The sequence below is a fragment of the Notolepis coatsorum genome, assembly GCF_963971535.1.
Source record: "Notolepis coatsorum genome assembly, chromosome: 8".
In the NCBI taxonomy this organism is placed as follows: Eukaryota; Metazoa; Chordata; class Actinopteri; order Aulopiformes; family Paralepididae; genus Notolepis; species Notolepis coatsorum.
In genome coordinates, this window is record NC_140172.1 from 89,648,353 (window position 1) to 89,669,271 (window position 20,919).

At 40.4% G+C, this 20,919-nt stretch overlaps 1 protein-coding gene across 1 annotated transcript in view; it reads right to left on the bottom strand.

The window, feature by feature from the left end:
• Positions 1 to 2,883: 2,883 nt before the first annotated feature.
• Positions 2,884 to 20,919, bottom strand: part of LOC311233504 (retinal guanylyl cyclase 2-like) — a gene marked incomplete at both ends in the record, with an annotated part of 81,919 nt that continues 63,883 nt past the window's right edge. The window contains 3 exon segments of the mRNA XM_084320471.1: positions 2,884 to 2,965; positions 14,542 to 14,627; positions 16,895 to 16,989. Of these exon segments, the coding sequence (XP_084176597.1) occupies positions 2,884 to 2,965; positions 14,542 to 14,627; positions 16,895 to 16,989 (263 nt within the window).

Below are 20,919 nucleotides of genomic sequence, written 5' to 3' on the forward strand. Positions count from 1 at the left end.
TAAAAAAACATTAGAGTGAAAAATACTGTTGTTCATTAAAATAAAAATACCAGCACTTTATTTTTACTTAATATTATTGAAGTTTTGATATTCTGTATTTCTTATTTCTAATTGTCTTGTTATTATTATGATTATTATTGTTGAAGTACTGTCCTGTGATGTCTTGTGTATTATTGTTGTTACTGTATTATGTTGTTTTGTTTATTTGAAAAATGGAAAATAAAAAGAATTATATCATAAATGTCTTTAATAATAATACCAGCATTCTCTCATTGAAAGCGATTAACAAGCATAACCACTATTGACCTTTCTATGCAGACAAAGTATGTCATTCAAAGTTCTTTCCCATCATATATATCCAGGAAAGAATTTTAGAGGATTCCATGTTGTTGTCCCCACTGTAGGAAGTCAAACCTCATTTCTGAGAAAAATTACCAGAAGACAAACCTAAAAAGACAATTATCTGCAAGAAATAGTTCACTGGAGATTTGACTGATGTGTTCGACAACATACCTTTGCTGATGACAGGTTGATGTTTCTTAATTCACAGCCATTAGAAATATGTGAATCATTGTAGTGAAACACAATTATACAAAACCTTGACTGAATATATATATATATATACACAGTTGTTGAGAAATAATAGCTTTCACCCCTGGTGATCATGATCAAACCTTTTCAATATTTCTACAAAGCATAAGAGACAGTACAAATATATACAGTAAATTAAATATATTGTAGTACACACAATATTGCAGTAGTTTTTCTTGGTAGAAGAATCCGTCCCCATCCATTCCTGTCCTATGGCTACTGTATGACTTCTACTAAATGGTAAATGGACTGCATTTACAGTAGGGAATAGGGATGCACCGATCCGATATTGATATCGGATATCGTCCCCGATATTCCTAAAATAGCTAGATCGGGTATCGGAGACAGGCTATATATATGTTTTGTAATATAATTTGTTTAGAATTTTTACATTTGAATAATAAATAACAATTCAGTACATTTATATCTATGTGTTAATTTGTTACATTCTGTTAACTTCATTAAGTTAGGAAAGTAATGTTTTAAGTCAAGCCTGATGTTGCCTTGCACAAAAGAATGATCCCAGTCTCTTCCACACAGTGAGGCATAGTTTTTTTTATATTGAACAATGGGTATCGGATCGGTACTCAGTATCGGCCAATACCCAAAGCCCATGCAGGTATCGGTATCGGGACTGAAAAAGTTGGATCGGTGCATCCCTAATTTACAGTATATAACACTTTTAACCAAGACGTTTTACTACTTATGCCTCACATTCACCGGTTAACTAACACACCGATGACTGAGGCAACCATGCAAGGTGCCAACTGGCTCATCGGGAGCAGTTAGGGGTTATGTGTCTTGCTCAAGGACACTTCGACACGCTGCCGGGAGGAGCCGGAATCAAACTGGGAACCTTCTGATTATCAGACGGCCGCTTCTGAGCCACTTTGACTTCAAACTATGACTTCAAAACATTTTACAATTCATACAACTGTAAATCCACCCTTTAGATCCTACTGTATGTTTACTATAATGACAACATATCCATTCAAAATCAGCCTTGAACTGTGTAACAAACTGGGGAATTTAGTGGGGAAGCTATTGGCAAACCCAAACAGCATACATTTTCATTCATTGTGAAAGTTATGAAAGATTATGTACAAATATTGCTTCTTTAACTAAATCACAACGTTGGAATGAAAAAGAGAAAACCCTACAAACAGTGATGACACAGTGAAATTGCCCGTGCAAGCTCTTATGGTCAGGTAGGACCAGTGTGAAATCCAAAAAAGGCTACTGTCTCATATCTAGAACATAAAATGTGAATAACACAAATATTAATATATCATATAAATATCTTCCATAGTGCAGCTTTAATGTTAGTGTAAAAATAGGAGAGCATTTTTAAATCCACACAAATTATCCAGCAACTATAACTGCTGCACCTAAATAGCATGCAACATATGGATATGGATTTAAAAAACAAACATATATATATATATAAAATAATATTTAAAGGTGCTATAGATTAAAATGTTATGAGCTAATTTTTTTTTATAAATATTCACAGAGATTTTAGTATGGGGCAGAATAAAAGTATTGCTTTTCCCTCCAAAAATGTATTAATGAATTTATCATTTAAAAAATCTTGGCAGGTCCAAAATGAATGTTGTTGTTTACATGTTGCGTACATGTATCCCCTCCCTACATCCCATTTCTCCACATAGAATGCACCTGATTGGATAAATTACACGCTGGTGCTTTAGTGCAACATCTAGTAGCGGAATGTTATCTATAGCACCTTTAACCAGGGTAATCATGTTGAGATTTCAATCTCTTTTTCAAGTGAGCCCTGGGGAATTTCATTATTCACATACATTCACACCTGGGAGCCGCCCAGTATAACCACAGTCTGACACTGTTGACCACTGAGCAACTCCACTGGAACAGTTTGGGGGTTAAGTGCCTTGCTCAAGGACACTTCAGTGGCTGGTATTGAAGGACAGGACAGCGTTATTCATTAACTTCCTCACCCAGATTTCTTCTGCCAGTCCGTGGGGATCGAGTGCCATGCTCTACACAGGGAATGGGACCCTTAACCCTGCCGGTGTTAGTGCCATGATCTACCCATTGAGCTACACAGGGCCAACTGTATGAACACTGAACAGTGATATCATCTGGATCTTGGGATGTTGTACAAGCTGATCATTCATTTTTCATTCACACATCTATGCACTCGTTCATTCACTGAACAATACAGTTTATTGATGGCGTCTCAGAAGACAACCGACATCGGGCTAGCCCATCTTCATCTGTCGCTCCAGGAACCCTGAGACAACCCACATCAGGCTAGCCCATGTTCTTCTGTCTGTCCAAGAACTTCTGTCTTCTGTCGGGAGGAATCTCATCCAAACTGATGCCGTGGCTAGCCCTGTAATGGACAGCATGGTTTAGTCACTTTATTTAGACACATGTCAGGAGATTACACTATACCAGCGGTTCTCAAACTACGGGTCGCGACCCAAAGTGGGGTCATGGGTAGGTGACAGTGGGGTTGCGCATTGGCAATTTATTTTTTTAATAAATCTATACTTAAAAAAAAAATTATTATGTTCTGGCAACATAATTTGGCTAAATATGCCTCGTTTTATAAATGTGTATTGATAACATAGTGCTGTAATTAAATGTTTTAATAAATATGCATGATCAAGTTTAACAACGTGTGCTTTTATTTTGATATTCCTTAATTCCACTTTGAAATTACGTGATAGATTAAGTGTGGGGTCGCCAAAAATAATCCTAAATAAAATGGGGTTGTGGTATACAAAAGTTTGAGAACCCCTGCTCTATACAACATGGCCAACTGTGTGCAGGGCTGCATTCATGAACAGGCTTACAGGGGCTTAAGCCCAGGGGCCATGAGCTGGGGTGTTGGTGAAAATATTGGAAGATGAGAAATATTGGATACCACAATCTAAGCACTGCTGTGGCACTCCACAGCGCCTCTATTATGGGATGGAGGGTACACATGAGGATGGCAGTGGGATTGTTTTCTATAGGTTCTAGAAGCCAGATCACTCTACCAGCAACAGTAGTAAACAAAGCCAATGCATGCTAGGTTGCAGTACGAATCTTAATATGAAGCCATTACCACATAAATGTCTTAATGCGGATACCTCCTTTCTATATGTTACACTAACTTAACTCTTCCAGAAACTAAACAGGGGAGCTTTCATTCTCCAAACATGCACTCGGCAAGTGGATGAGCTCTACGAGAACTTGGCTACTTTTGTCTTTGATAAAGAAAAGGACATTATGTGAGGAATCTATGTGGTGAATTGTTGCAGGTTGTCTTAACAGGGGCTAGGGATGTTGATGGGGTGATGGGTTGGACTGGGGGAGAGCCCCAAAACATTATTAGCCCCATCTGTTAAGACAACCTGCAACAATTCACCACATAGATTCCTTACAATAATGTCCTTATTGTGAGGCCCATGATGGTCTTAATGGCAGCTGTGTGTATTTGCCATGTCTCGCCCCTTCATCAACGGAGGCCGACACACAGTATTCCAATACACATCTCACTACATCCTGCGCATTTATAATCGCGGGAGGGGGGTCTGGTCTTTTGTGTGTAACCTGGACTCGCAATGGATAGGTTTGTTGTCAGAAGCGGTGCCGGTTGGCCGCGATGAAATGGGCTCTGCGCATAACCAGCTGCTATACCACACTGAAGTGAGGTGGCTATCTCGAGGTAGAGTATTAAATCGCCTTTTTTAACTCGGAGAAGAAGCGCGTATTTTCCTTGCAGACAAAAACAACCCATTGGCAGAGAAATGTGCTGATAATGAGCTGGATTAAGACTCCGTTAGTGGCACTCCAGGATAATCAGCAGAGATTTGGGGGTATTTCCTGCTTGATGGCTTTTTGTAGGAACAGAATGTTGCAAAACATTATTTGAAGCCCATCATCTGTAGCCACTAGAAGGGCTCATTGAACAATTTCGGAGAGAGAGCACGGACAATTTGGACAACTGGATCAAAGATCTGTTCATTACGCATGACGCAGCAGGCCACTGTCTGAGCAGGAAGTGCTCAATGATCTTTCGTGTGATGAGCTACTGAAAGTCAAGTTCACTGGACAGACCCTCGCAAAGTTCTGCATATCAGTCCGGAACAAGTACCCAGTGTTGTGTAATGCTGCGCTGAGATGCTTGTCCCACATCAACATACCTCTGTGAGGCCGGATTTTCAGAGTAGAAGTGGATCTCCGCCAAAGCGCACGTGAGCGCATTTTCTTTTCATGTTCTGGCAACATATTTTGGCTATATATGTCTTGTTTTATAAATGTGTATACAGAAGCATTTCTAATGCTTCTAATTTCTAATTTAAAAAAACAACAGGGCTTTTGAGTTGATGAAATCACCGCACCCAGGCAGCAGTGGTTTGGCAAAAAATATGTCAGAGTATCTGCTTAGAAAACGAAAACATCTAATTATTTTGAAAGAAATGTCCATGTGGTAAATACACAGGTCACAACATGTTTACAGGAAAGTTTTGGAGTTGTATTTGGAGTGTATATTGTGACTGTTGGGAACTAGGCTACACTGGCACACCTACTTCCAGTGAATAACGCTAAGCTAGGCTAACGGTGCGGCTGTTCCCTAAGCCTAATGCATGCACAGAGAAGAAAAGGGTATGTATCTGCTTGTCTAACTCCAGGGTGGCAAATAAGCAAATTTCCCAAAAAGTTGGCGTGTTCCTTTAACATCCAAGGAAGGGTCATCATGTCAGATGTAACTTTGTAGTGTGTGAACGCACATTGGTGCCAAGTTTAGAAACGTTTCAGCCAACATTGAGTTGAATGGGATCAGCCATCTCATTCATCATTTAAAGGTTAAATCAGATCAGATGTCAGAATCATCATCAATGTGTTGCATTGTTAACTAGCTAACGTTTGATATATTGATATATTTCCTGAGATAGCTGGTATATTTTTTATTTGAATACAGGCTTCAATAGAACTGGCACCAAAGTCTAGCACCAAGCAGAGCATAGAACACTGGTATTCTCACCCTTCCTTCTTTTATAGTTTCCTTGTTAACATCCAGGACGTCATTGGATCTTGTTGTCATGGGACCAGCACAATGATGATTCTACACATCTCACATTTATTCCGTAAGTGACCTCATCATGCTGCAAATTATTGAGTTTTATTAGGGATATTTATGTTTAAAAAATGTCATCTCAGCACATTTCTATTGACACCGGGTGGCAAGAGTCAAAACAAAACTCACAGGGGAAAGAGTTCATACTCAAATCTCACAGAAGGAAACTATTTCCGATAAGATCACATCTACAATGTTTGTTAAGTTATAAAATTGCTTCACTAAAATATTTAATACACGTCTAGTTTTAAAATGACGGATTACGATAATCAAGACAACGGTACAATCTCTGTGACCTGTTTTGAATGTTTTTTGAGGTATTTCTTTTAAAACAGGGATCCAATGGCTCCCTGGATGTCCTGTATGGAGAGTATTTTCCAGAGTATGGAAAATACATCAGATCGTTTTGACTTTTCACAGGCAATGTATGTTGGCAATGACAGAAATTAGTAAGTAGCCTGTTTCATAACCTATGATCCATATAACCACCTTAAAGGTATCCAACAGAGGTTTTCTAGTAAACTAATTTGGTTTACATCTACTTTTCACCAAAACACTTTCAGTTTGGCGAAGTTGTTTGACCCGACGAGCACTTCAGTTTGAGGTGCATGGACATGCTAACACGCCTCCAGTGCACTCGTTTTGTATTTCGCATCACTCCCCAATGCTCGTGGCGTGCTTGTGGCGGGCTCGCCATGCTGGAAGAACAAGTGATACACAGTTTTCAGGGACTGAAACCTTTCTCCCTCTTTTGAATTGTACACTTCTCCTCCTGGAGACTTTTCACTTTATATTTTCACACTTATTACTGTACATTTTACTGTATATTTCTGTATATTTTTGGCTGGATAGTCGTATATTTAAGATTTTAGAATGTATATACATACCAGAATGTTCTATTTTATTCTTATTTTTTATATTATTATATTCGTATTCCTATTTTAGTCCTATTGACTACCTAAATATTTATTGTTGTTCAATGTGAGCAATCTGTAGTGCCGAATTTCACTCAGGATCATTAAAGGATTTCTATTCTATGCTATGCTATTCTATTCTATTCTATTCTATAGCGGCGGTTAAAACTAGGGGTTAAAAACTCCACTGGATACCTTTAATGGTCTAAAAAACTATTCAGATAGAAACAAGCATACATACACAGGCTCTGGGCGTATCCAATCATTTGCTACTGCATTTTGATTGGGGGAGCTCAAGCCCCCGCCCGCAGCGGTGGTATCCTGTATCCGAGACTTGGACAGCAGAGAGACGGCCTTAGTGAAAGTCGTCAACGATCTGAGTTTCAACCTGGACGCAAAATAACCTTCCATTTTAAGATCCGTTACACCTGATGTGTGGCATTCAATACCAATGACCACATCCTTATGCTTCTTCACACACTGAACAGATTGATTCATATCTGGAATATCTGTACCAGGGTTATTATAGTTTATACATTCTTAAACAATTCTTTTCAATTTAGTTTAGTTTCAGTTTCAGTTTCTTTTCTTTTTTTGTAATATGGTGCACATTTTCCAGGGGCAAGATTTAAGAAGTTCAGAATAGGCACTGTGTAATAAACACACCACCAACCAACTGAAGGGCAACTGACTCATGTAGACTTCCCAGTCTCAACGACACATACACGATGGCAGACATCGATAAACCCACTGTGACATTGTTTAGGTTTCTCTCCAGGAGTCAACGGTGCAACTTGCGCAGAGTGTTCTTCCTCCATGGTCAGAGGCAGCCGGCTATTAATGTGGACACCTTCTAGCCTCCTACTGTCCTGTCTTTGGCAAAACTTAAAGTCAGTACTGCGCTGGCAACCGACTAACGCTATAGCGCAGCTAGCTAGCTAGCTGGCGATACCCCAGAGATGTGGCAGACTTCACATGAGCATTTTCTCGGATAAGAGATTTTCACGTTTCCCCCTGGTTTCTTGCTTGAATAGGAGTGGTCAATGCTTAATCCATGCAATACGTTATGGGCAGTGGTACGTTTTGCCAAAGACAGGAGGATATAGTGGCTAGAAGGCATCTGCATAGACCTCTCACACGTCATTATGACATCATAAGCCCCGGTGCAGAAATTAATTGTTTACCAGTACTTTTATCCTTGATGCTGCATTTGGGGATAATGGGAAGATTGCATTTCACAAAAATAATTTATGTTTAGTTAATGTTCCAATTTTTCCAAGCCTAAATTACCGGATGTTGCAGAGAATGCACTGCTGCTGGTGACGCCGGGTCACCTGATCTGCTAATTCTGGTTATAGCAATTCTTTCCTTTTTTTTAAACTGCCGCTTAAAATTCTAAATCCACTGCCTCATCAGAGATAGATATATATATTAGAAGGCTGTGTTCACGGGACCACAGGTGCAAAGACTAGAGACTCAGGAGCATAGATATATAACACTAGATGGCTTACCCGCACTGCTGGCCAACAGAGACCGACGTTGCCACATGGCGGCCATCTTGCGAGGGTGGAGCACGCCCACTCATAATATATGCATGTCTATGGTGCATGTACTATTGAAATAACCATCGTTTGCAAAATTTTCAACCGTTTGGTTTGTTAAAAATGTCAGAGATGTAGTTATCATACTGCACAGTAAATTTCGCAGAGTAAGAGTACTCAGTTTGAATAAAATTTACTCTGCGAAATTTACTGTGTGCATACTTAATTAGGGATGTCCCGATCCGATCACGTGATCGGGATCGGGGCCGATCACGTGATTCTCCGAAGATCGGGATCGGCAAAAAAAAAGAAATCGGAATTTTTATTATTTTTCTTTTTTTTACTTATTTTTTTTTATTCAACAAACATGACCATGTTCACGTCTTAAACTCATACTGAGGCCTTAGTTTTGGTTTTAAATTGCATATCATCATTCATTGTGTGTATTGCGCCGTACTGTATTGTACCCATTCTGCAATCTGTTAAATAAAGTTTTCATTCATTCATTTCTCCCCCACTACTCCCAAAAGTAACACTAAATAGATAAAGTACAACAACGCCAGACTCAAGAAACTGTGTGCCAAAACATTCAGAAATACCCAAATGATGCAAGTTTGTTTTTTTATGACATGCACAACTACAAGCTTTTAAGAACACTGACATAACCGCTGAATATCACTGAAATCCAAGTTAATGTATATCTTAGAAGTTCTTTGTTTCATCGTACAAACAGCCAAAGCTGTCATGTATGTTGTGTATGTCATAAATGTCGATATGAATTGAAAATGGGGGACCCTGATGTAAACAAGACAAACGTCTTTCTCTGGTCTGCATCCCATTAACAATTGTGTGTATTGCACCAAAGGGAACACAGTTTCTTGAGTCTGGCGTTGTTGTACTTTATCTATTTAGTGTTACTTTTGGGAGTAGTGGGGGAGAAATTAATGAATGAATGAATGAAAACTTTATTTAACAGATTGCAGAATGGGTACAATACAGTACGGCGCAATACACACAATTGTTAAGGGGATGCAGACCAGAGAAAGACTTTCGTCTTGTTTACATCAGGGATTTAATTATATGATTTATGTCAAGGAATGCAATGCCTCGCTTGAATGAAGTTAACTTTGTTGTTGATCGGATCGGGAAAGATCGGTATCGGTAGATACTCAAAATCACATGATCGGGATCGGATCGGGAGCAAAAAAATGTGATCGGGACATCCCTACTTATAATGGACTTTGATATAATTTTTTTTTATATATTCCAAGCAAGAATCATAGCCACGTTAATAACGTTTGTAATAAACCAAACCGTTTGTAAATCCGTCAAGATTTCAGCGAGTTAAGAGTATTTTTGTTTGTGCAGATCATCACCTTAAAGCAGTAGTCCACCCTCGCAAGATGGCCACCGGTGAAGTACGCGGGAGACTCCACCTTGAGCCATCTAGTGTTATATATCTATGTTCAGGAGCAGCTGGAAAATATGTCACCTGTGAGAGGTCTATTACAGCAGTGACCACAGTAGAAGAACGCCATGTGCAGTGTTGCATTGTAGACTCCTGGAAAAACCTAGATGACGCAGCTCTATAAATGTCCGCCATCATATGTTTCTGTCGCCCCCAGATGAACAGCTCAATAAGGATAAGACTGAAACACTGGTAACTGATATCCTTATCTTTCATGAGATCGCAGAGCAGATTCCAACACTTATTTGGTACCATCTCGGTGGGCAAATTCTAGATGTGATTTTTTCTTTTATTCCTATACATCCCTAGATTATGTTTTGATATGATAGACATTTTGGTTTGGTAGCTTATTATTGGTTATGACCTCCTGAAGGTATGGAGTGCTTTTGTTAAAAAACTGAGTTTTTGCAAAATAAGGGTTGGGGGGTACTAGAGACATGATCATGATCACAGGTTTTTATGCACCTGAGTCTCCTGAACACGTAGAGACAAACCCTGAGGTCGATCTGACCTTCCTACACTGAGCTATGGCCACTTTTCCGCACCTACCCCCTACCAATGAATGCCTCATTGTTGTGGTTGTGGTCAAGACACTTATAAAATAAAGTGAGTACCGTGCTGGCAACCGACTAACGCTAGTGCAGCTAGCTAGCTGGCAATACCCCAGTGAGCATTTTCTTGGATAAGATGTTTTCAGATTTTGTATGCACCTGAGTCTCCCGAACATGTAGCGACAAACCCCAAGTCGATCAGAGCTTCCTACACTGAGCTATGGTAACGTCTGCACAGCTACCACATAATACCTCTGGAAAACAGCAACAATGAGGCATTCACTAGTAGGGGAAAAGTGCGGAAAAGTGGCCATAGCTCAGCGTAGGGGTTTGTCTCTACGTGTTCATGAGACTCAGGTGCATCAAAACCTGATCATGATTAAGTCTCTAGTACCCCCACAACCCGACCTACGAGCAAATCTGGAAAAGGGAGCAAAATAGGGTAGGAGACTTATTTAGCAGTTTTTTTAAACAAACTTCAGGAGGTGATAACCACTAATAAGCTACCAAACCAAAAGGTCTATCATATCAAAACATAATCTAGGCATGTATAGGAATAAAAAATATAGAATTTGCCCATCCAGATGATACCAAATCGTCCAATTTGGGGATTTGGCCCAAAGGCTATATCTAACAACATGACATCAGAGGTTAGAAACTAGGGCTGAACAATCCATCAAAATTGGATCTAAATCACAATATGACTTATCCATGCAATATCCAAATCGCAGGAGGTGCAATATTTGTTAACGGTGGAATGTGTGTCAAAATATCATCAAATGTTGTGGTACTGCTGAGATGTCCCGGCCTTCACATTCTACAGACTTAAGAAAACATCATTTGTTTGGTACAGATCCTCGCAAAAATCACACTATGATCATTTTAACATGTTTTTTTCAGATGAAAATGAAAATAATGACACAAAAATCATTCCCTCTAATAACGTGAATCATATCGCAATTCCAATATCAGTCCAAATAATCACAATTAGATATTTCTTCCAAAGCAATGAGTCCTACTAATTTTGGACAGTAACTTGAACTTTGATGCATATAAAAAAAAATGCTATTTGAAATATTATTATAGAATATAGAATAGCAGGCTTATAAATTACCTTATTAGCCAATTCGCACATTTATGGATTGTGCCAAATCTTATCTTTCAAATGGCCGAGTTCAATTTGGATTTAGTATCACCAGGCGTGCATAAGGAACAGAAAATGAAATCTACTGTATGTACTGTACAGTAGGTTTAAAATGTTTGCAACAAGTCTGCCATTTTTTATCCATTTGCAATGCGGATTGTTGCTAAATGCTCAAAATAGGGGCGACAAACTAACTGCGCTCCAATATATGCCAACAACGTTCAGTTTTGTGGTATATTATCCCGAGTAATAAGAGTAAAAATATTCATAATAAGTCATTTGCTTGCCGGGACCTAGAGGCATTTGGGAAGTGTATTTAAAAAAAAATCCAACGCTCATTGAAAGCTCTGGATGTCCTCTTAAAAATGGCCTCAAAATTACTACATTTCCCAAATGGCCGGTAATTCAAAATGGCTGATCCCCGCGACAAAACAACACAAAAACGCAAACTAAAATCTCACTAATAACACTTTAACCTATTGGTAAACAAACGTATTGATGAAAATATACATTATAACTGCTGTTGTGACATGGTTATGATGTTTATTCTTGAATACGTTTGTCAGACAGTCTGGAGAGCTTGATTTATGACGTGATGTCATTTGCGGTTCGCCCCCGGATTGCGCGGGCGGAAGAGGTTAAGAAAGGTGCAGAATACAAATAATAGATAATTGCAATCTTTCATTTGTGTGTGTATGTGTGTGTGTGTGTGCGTTTGATTTGATTGTTTAAAACCTTAGCGCAACAGATTTGATAATCAATGGGCTACGGCCTGTTCATCATAATAATAATAATAACTTTATTTGATTTACATAGCGCCTTTCAAGAAACCCAAGGATGCTTTACAGGCAACAAAAAAGACACAAGGAATAAACTAAATAAATAGTAATAACAATAAATGACTGGGAGATTACTAGAGGCCGTAGGCCTTCGTGAACAGGTGGGTACGGGTCATGGAACACCTTTTGATGTTCAGAACAGCCTGAGGTAGAATATATAGGTTTCGTGGCGGCCGGGTAGCGCAGCGGACTAAGCGTCTGTCTACCACCACAGAGCCAGTGGGATCAAATCCGGCTGTGGTGCCTCCGGCTTGGCCGACCGTCCATACTAACACAATGGCAGTGTTAGCGGGTGGGAAGCCAGCGTGGGTGGGTCCTGGTCGTTGTAAACAGCGACTCCTACAGTTCGGTCGGGGCGCCTGCACAGCAAGGGAAGGATCTAGGAGAGGTAGTGTGACCTTCCACACGTAACACTCTCCCAGTGAGAGTCCGCGCTGCCAGGTGAAAAGAAGCGTTGGGCTGGCTACACATGTGTCGGAGGAAGCATGTGATAGTCTCCGCCCCCCCAGACCGACGGTAGGGGGTAGAGTGCGCAACGACCAGGAAGGGGATTGGGAATTGACATAACGACTAACATTGGGATGTGAGAAAAACGGAAAAAGAAGGGGGAAAAAGATAATAAAAAAAAATAGAATATATAGGTTTCAAATGGTTAGGCAATATTCTAATAATAACATTTAATAAACAAACTTGAACACTTGAATAATAGCAAACGATTACATTAACATCCACCCCCGAATATCAGATACTGTATAAGCAGCTCATAACCACTCTCATGATTTTTTGTATTATTGAGAAATAGGCCAAAACAGAGAAAAACAGTTTATTTCAATGGCCGGAGGGTGCAGTCGCAGATGAGATCTCCAAGAACCACAAAGTTCTTTACGGTGCAAAAAAATATCACTGCTCTAGCAATGCAGAGAAAAAGGCAATATTTGGCAACAGTCACGGAGACAGTGGCCCTCGGTTGGACAGACTTCTGCCCCTGGGTGTCAAGCTCATCTCTTCAGCTGACCACCCTGGATTAGTCACTAGCGGCAACCGTAACCGTAACGTCAGAGTTGAGTGACAGTGGAGCCTAAACGGAACGCTGTGGTGTAAACATACCATGCATTTTTAACGTTAAGTAATAACTAGTTCTTACACCGTGAAAGACACAATCGGCAATATTATAACTATCTATTAATAAAGAGACCAAAGCCACTGATGTGTGTGGATGGAGTGCCCTCAAAAAAGCCGGGAGTAAAAAATAAATAAAAAAGGTTTAATAAAGAATATCTGGAGACACACCTCCATTTGGAGGACGGCCATCATGACTGATATCGAACCCCTTAATTAATACCACGGATAAGTCTGAGGTCTGAATGGGGAATTGTGGTATTAAGTCCACGTTGTGGGAACTCATCTCAAGTCTGAATCGGAGCCTAAAATTATTTTCCGATCCTTTCTCTCCCAAGATGACAGATGAAAGTTAATGTGTGTGTTTATTACTAGTGCAACCGAACGGATTTGAACCTGGGACCATAGGATCCACAGGCGGCCACACTAACCAGCTGAGCTGAAGGGTCTGACCCGTTAGCAGGTGCTAGTTGACTGCGACCGACCAGATTTAAAGGTCCCTACATTGGCTTCCTATCGGCTAGAATTGATTCTAAGATTCACGGAATCTTGGTGTGGCAGCAATACGCTTCCGTAGTCTTGCATAACGATACCTCACTGATATGCTTTTGAATTATACACAAAATAGATCCTTTCACTCCTTTCAGCACTTCTGGTTCAGCAGTTTGGAACCTGAGCAGCTGAGGTCAAATACAATCTGTCTGAAGAAATGTTACCTCTAGTCTATTAAATTTCATATTATTTTTACTACCTTTATCTGGTATTTTTTGTCTGTGAAGCACATTGTGTTACATCTGTATGAAATGTGCTATATAAATAAAGTTTGTTTGATTGATTGATTGATAATAATAATAATAATAATAATAATAATAATAATAATAATAATAATAATAATAATAATAATAATAATAATAATAATAATAATAATAATAATAATAATAATAATAATAACAACTGTATTTGTATAGCACTTTTCATACAGAAATTGCAGTTCAAAGTGCTTCACAGCAGTAAAAAAAAATACAGGCATAAGCAAGCATAAAAAAGATAGAGAGGTAACAAGATAAGGTATATCACAGTGTTTCACATTAGGATCTAGCATCCCAATAGGCCTCTCTGTTTACGGTTTCATTCAGTAATACAAATAAAGTAGAATAGACAGAGTAAAAAAGTGCGGTTTGATTGATTGATTGATTGATTGACTGATTGATTAATCGATATCACACACATGTAGAGCAATAAAACAACAAACATGTTCTCTTACCCTGGTGCAAGGTCTGGTGGTATGGGCAGAACCTTGTTAAAGTCTTCCTTCCCAACTAACCAATATGTCATTTCAATTCCTTTCCCCTGAAAGAGAGGTAAATAATAAGACAATTATTAGAGATACACTGTGATTAGACTTTTTATTTTTTTAAGAACTTGGTTTGGTAATATTTGGTGAGATTCTCTTTACAACAGCTATCAATGAATCAAATGTTCTGAGACTCTGTCCCGGCTCCTGTCTCAGGTTGGCCTGAATCTTAAAAAACGATCAGATTTGTGTGGTGTTGCATCAGAAAATGAAAACCACCAGTTGGAAGTTGCCAGTGCCTCTGGGTAGTGTTTGAAATGTAACTCTTGCTCATTTCTACCCACTTATACACCTGCATATTACCCATAACTCTGTATGACAGCATGAACAATAATGCTGTACCATACATATATATATATATTTATTCTTACCGTATATTATTTATCCACATCCGTCTGTACCTGCATAATAAATCCTTTTTATACATCTGTAGCTATACTATACCTATATCTGTATATACCATATACTCTTACTATACCGCTGGCCAGTATGACTTACTACCATAGTGAGAGAAATCGGTGTTTTCAATGTATGTAATGTATATTGGGGGAGATGACAGCATCTAAAGGGGCCAGGTCAGAGAGGTCGAAAGGTGCATGGTGACAGTGGGGGAGGCGGTTTAGCAGTCAGTGTGAGCAGCACACTGAGCAGCGAGCAGAATGTTTGCATTCCATCAGAACATCAACAGCTGATAAGAACCGCAGCAGGCACAGGAGCGAGGGAGAGGGTTTGACATTAATGAAACAGACGTTTAAAATGTGTGTTTAAAGGTTAAAGCTGTTGTCATGGCAGCGGCACATAGTAACCAGAAGAGGGGCGGGCCTGTCGTTGCTATGGCGAGAATATAGAAAAGTAAGTTCCTTCCGGGTGGAAGTCAGAGACTTTGAAGCGATTTCCCCCTCCCCCTCCCCTCGCGGGGAAAAGGAGGGGAGGACTGACGTGGCACGACCACGACGACAAGCTCTTGGGATAACAGCCAGGCCGCAACGATCACCAAGCGGGGTAACAGGAGATCATTAGAATACCAGAAAACCAGAGTATAGTCGGGTTTTCATCGTTGTTTCTTTTATTCGATATTTCCATTCATAAAGACATGCCGGCAGCCTGTGTTATCACTGGGGATGGGTCTGAGATCTCAAAAGTCCAATACCGCCGCCTAACACCTTGTGGCCGCTATTACACTCCATTTGAAACTATGTGGCTTGGTGTCTGTCATTTTGGAAATGACACCAGACCACCCTGAAACTACACTCATATTCACGACGGTATAAAACGGAAATGTATGGATGGAAAAATGATCTGTTTTTTGCATCTTGACCGGAAGAAACTCAATGACAATCGACTAGATTATTAGATCCATAGCTATAATATATAATATAGCTTTAGGCCTGCAAACACAGCCAGGTATATCCCCATGTTAAAAGGCGCTGGCCTTTCAACAGTAACAGTAAACAGCGCCACCTGCCGCTGAAAGTGTTAAGCGTCTTTGTTTACGGTTTGATTATCACTGATAGGTGGAAGAATTATGTTTTTGTCAACTTGTTGATTGTGATTTAAAGCTTAGGTCTGAGTCTACCATAACACCAAGACTTAACTCACTCAAATACAGTTAGCAGCTGGATAGACTACAGATGGAAATTAGCTTCTGCTAAATCTGGTGCAAACATATTTTCATGTAACAATGATTAATGGTCCAAAAAGAATATATATATATATATATATATATATTTATAAATAGATTCGGGGCTTTTCAGAAAACATTCGGGGCTTGAGCCCAAGTAGCCACCCCCTAGCCCCGCCCCTGGTCCTAGTGTCAAATTCTTATGCTTGCTTATTCCATTAAAGGGGGATGAGGAAGATTGTATCAGCCAGCATGAGAAGACGTCGGAGAGATAAAAACACAACGCAGAGATGATAACACAAGCCAAACAGACGAAGACGTGATACTGGCTGATTGATCAGAATCTAACAATAGTGTCTTTATACCTGTATCACTGTACATACTAATACTACAACTCTGTACATACATCTGATTAGCACTATTACTCAATAGTACTCATTTATATTATTTTATATCCAGTTGAATCCATTGTATATTATACTATTGCACTTTAATGTTACATTTGCACTCTGGTTGGATGTCAAACTTATTTTCGTAAATGTACAATACATTTGAATATAATCTAATCTAATCAAGTCGATAACAAGTCTAATGCCACGTGACACTGTTTATCTTCCACATCAGGTAGAATGGTTTGTTTACCTTCAGCTCTGTCAGACCTCGGGTGTCTACTTTGTAGCCCATTTTCAACGCGTTCAAGACATCAACTGTACTTTGGTTGACGTGGATTCTGTAAGCTGCGAGGAGTAAAGAAAGTTGACAAAAAAACATTTGACTTGATTTGAACTTTGATTTGCTTCAGTAAATAAGCTCTGTCTCTGGTCTACTGCCACTACACTGGCTTTAAACATATTATACTCGCTCTACGTGCTCTACAGAAGTAATGTCGGTGCAGATTACAACCAGGCTCTTATTTATATATGGGACCACTGGGTGGCAGTAGACAGGTCATTATTGCCTTTCCTAGACATGCTGTGGTTTGATTGATTGAAAACTTTATTAACAGATTGCAGAACGGGTACAGTACAGTACGGCTCAATACACACAATTGTTAAGGGGATGCAGACCAGAGAAAGACTTTCGTCTCGTCTTTAGATCAGGGTCCCCCATTTTCAATTCATCATAACATATATGACATACACGACATACAGATAGACAGTACTGCTACATCTATACATTTCTGACATACCAGATTTGCAAATACAGTACTGTTTGTGATACAAAAAGAGCCTAAAAAAGAGAGTATATACATTTGACGTTGAAACTGTACATTGGAGGAGGTTGGGTAGGTGGGGTGGGGGGGAGAACTGTACATTGGAGGTGGTTGGGTGGGTGGGGTGGGGTGGGGGGGGGTTGGGTAGGCGGGGTAGGGGAAACTGTACAACTGTACAAGCAAAACTGTACATTGGAAAATCGACGAAACCATACTTGGTTCTAAGAAGAGGGTCTTGTGTATTCTTGGGTTAGGTCATTTACTGTACATTGGAGGGGGTTGGGTTAGGACATTTACAGGGGCCAGTTTCGAATTGCAGTCTCCCGTAGGTGTTCTTTGAGAGTGGTTTTGAAAGTGGGTAGTGATTCACATTCCTTTACAGCTTTGGGTAGGGCGTTCCACATTGATGTGGCATAATTGCTAAACGTGTTTAGTCCCTTGTTTGAGCCGAATCTGGGTTTAACATGATTTGTGGAGCTCCCTCTGGTGTTGTGGTCGTGGTATTCACTGACCTTTGGGAAGTATTTTGACATGTACATGGGTATCTTAGTCGTGTAGTGTATCTTGTAGACCAGGCCCATTGCAAGTTGCTGTACTCTGTCTTCTACTCTAAGCCATCCTAGGTAGTCAAAGGTGGTCTGCAATTGATCATCATCTTCTTATCGTATCATCTTATTAACTCTGAACTCCATTACCTATACTCTAGAGAGTCTAGAGTCTAGGCTGTTACCCGCATACTGTATGAACTTTGAACTCTGTTGCCGGTTGGTTTTAAGTACCTCGGAGCCCACATATCCGAGGACTTGACATGGACCACACACATTGACAGTGTTGTGAAGAAGGCACAACAACGCCTCTACTCCTTCAGGCGCCTAAGGAAGTTCCAAGTCAGTCAGAAGATCCTTAAGAACTTCTACTCATGTACAATAGAGAGCATCCTGACTGGCAACATCACCTCCTGGTTTGGGAATAGCACTGCACAAGACCGTAGCAGACTACAAAGAGTGACACGTTCAGTCGAACGCACAATTGGAGGGGGGCTTCCCACCCTCCAGAACATTTACAACAAGCGGTGCAGGGGTAAGGCTAAGAGAATCATCAAGGACTCCAGCCACCCGAACAACTGCCTCTTTGAACTGCTGCGGTCAGGCAAGCGATACCGGAGTCTCAAGGCGAGCACAGAAAGACTCAGAAGAAGCTTCTATCCCCAGGCCATCAGGCTGCTCAACGAACAATAAACACTATGCAACAACCATCAAATGCACACAGCACACACATCCACACACACACTCACTTTAAACAAACAACACACTGCAGCACCCACTCTCCACACTTTAGATCACCTAAACACACTTTATATTTATTGGTAAAGGATCTGCACTACAACTCGTACACCTTACTGTAAATTGTACCTAAATTGTACCTCATCCCATTTCTGCTTTGCACTATATAGTATTGTATATTAGTACATTGCATAGTATATTGTATATTGTATGGTAACTCAGTTACTTCTATTCTGCATCGAACATTGTACATATGTCTATACTGAACACTGTGACCTCTATTTTTACTTCTATTTTACATGCTATACTATTTTATTTCATACTTATCTTGTCTAGCACAGTCTCTGGAGCGTAACAGTAAGAAGCATTTTGTATAAAAGTATTCTGTACTTCTGTATGACAACTATTAAAGAAACTTGAGAAACTTGAAACTATATACTAGAATTTATACCTACCTACTGCTTGCACTGTCTACAACTGCCCTACACTAGTCATAGTAATCATAAGAACTACCTACCTCATACTATAGTCTACCCATATAACTCTAACTGTATGATAGCATGTACAATAGTGCTGTATATACCGTATATATATATACACATTATATTTACAGCATATATATACACATATATCCATATCTGTCTGAATATACCTGCAAATAAACCTTCTATATACACCTGCATATAACCCATAACTCTGTATGATAGCATGTACAATAATGCTGTATATACCATATATATATGTAGACACCTAAATATGTCTAACAATAATTCAATCTGTCTAACTCTAATTCTTTGTACTCTACTGTGTTCATGATAACGTTGTGTAACTCGCTGACCCGTCTTGATTCTCCATATCCTAATATTGACATTCAGTATGGGGACATGGCACTGGACTGTCACCAGGGGGAGCTGGTGCCACGTTGGGCTGGTCACGACAGGTGAAGAAGAGGTTGGGTGGAAGGAGGGTCTGGATACAAGGGACTTTCTCTTCGTCATTTTCCATTGAAGCAAGCAGACGTGTGGAGCAGGAGCTCCCGATACTAAAGACACGCGAAATACGACTCCTGCCACGGTGTGGGATAGTAACGTCATATGCGACAGTATAGTGCTTAGGGTACGTTTGAACCAAGAAGAAGACGTTCTACTGCCGGAGTGTGCTGTGGATATTCCACGCGCTGCGTTTAGTAAAGTATAGGCGAAAGGCTAGGGGGTCGCACAGACCCAAAGCTTAGCTTCAAGTATAGGCCTGTTAGCACAGTTAGCTCGCGCGTCGCTCCACCGCCTCCCAGCCCCGCAGCGGACACCGCAACAGACGTCGCCGGACCGCACCCGCCTCCAGCATTCTCCTAGCCGACAGCCAGTCCAGCTTTCGCCTGCCTAAACGTCAGCCAAGCCAGCCCCTTGCTATCACAGGTGACAACCACGGGACCATTCGACGGCCATATCGCGTCACGGACATTCGTTGCGGGAGCAGGCCAGCACTTGGTTGGTACACTCAAGCCAGGTACTGTTAGCGCTCTGAGCGCTGGAACTTTATCTGCGAACATTCTCCTTTTCGAGAGCATGCCCTCTAAGGGCGAAGAGAATAAATACATTGAACTGGCATGTGCACCAGTGACTAGGGGCCAGTGGCGGCTCGTGAATTTTTCTCCAGGGGGGTCGATCGATACCAAAAATGTACATGTACCAAGGTAGCACAATGCCACACTGCACACAAACAGTACAACTATCACCATTGCCATCAATCAATATGATCACAGAGTCCATGCAGCTAGGTTTCCAAACACTCACACCCCGATCTCAACTCTCTCTCTCTCTCTCTCTCTCTCTCTCTCTCTCTCTCTCTCTCTCTCTCGAAAATTAACAACACGCTGTGAGAGAGAGCGAGAGAGAGAGAGAGAGAGAGAGAGAGAGAGAGAGAGAGAGAGAGAGACCGAATTAACTCACTGTTTACGTGGTCGAGGAGGGCTTGATAAAGTGTATAATTATGTCCACTGTTGTCCTCAGACTGTTGATGTATATCCACTCTGTCCAGACTGCATCCAGCTATTATAGCTTCTATTAGCCAAATAGCTTGTTGTTAGCACAACACAACAGTACTGTGATGAATGAATGAATGAGTCTGTCTTTGCCCATTTCCGCATCGAACAGCCTGCAAACTACCTGGCG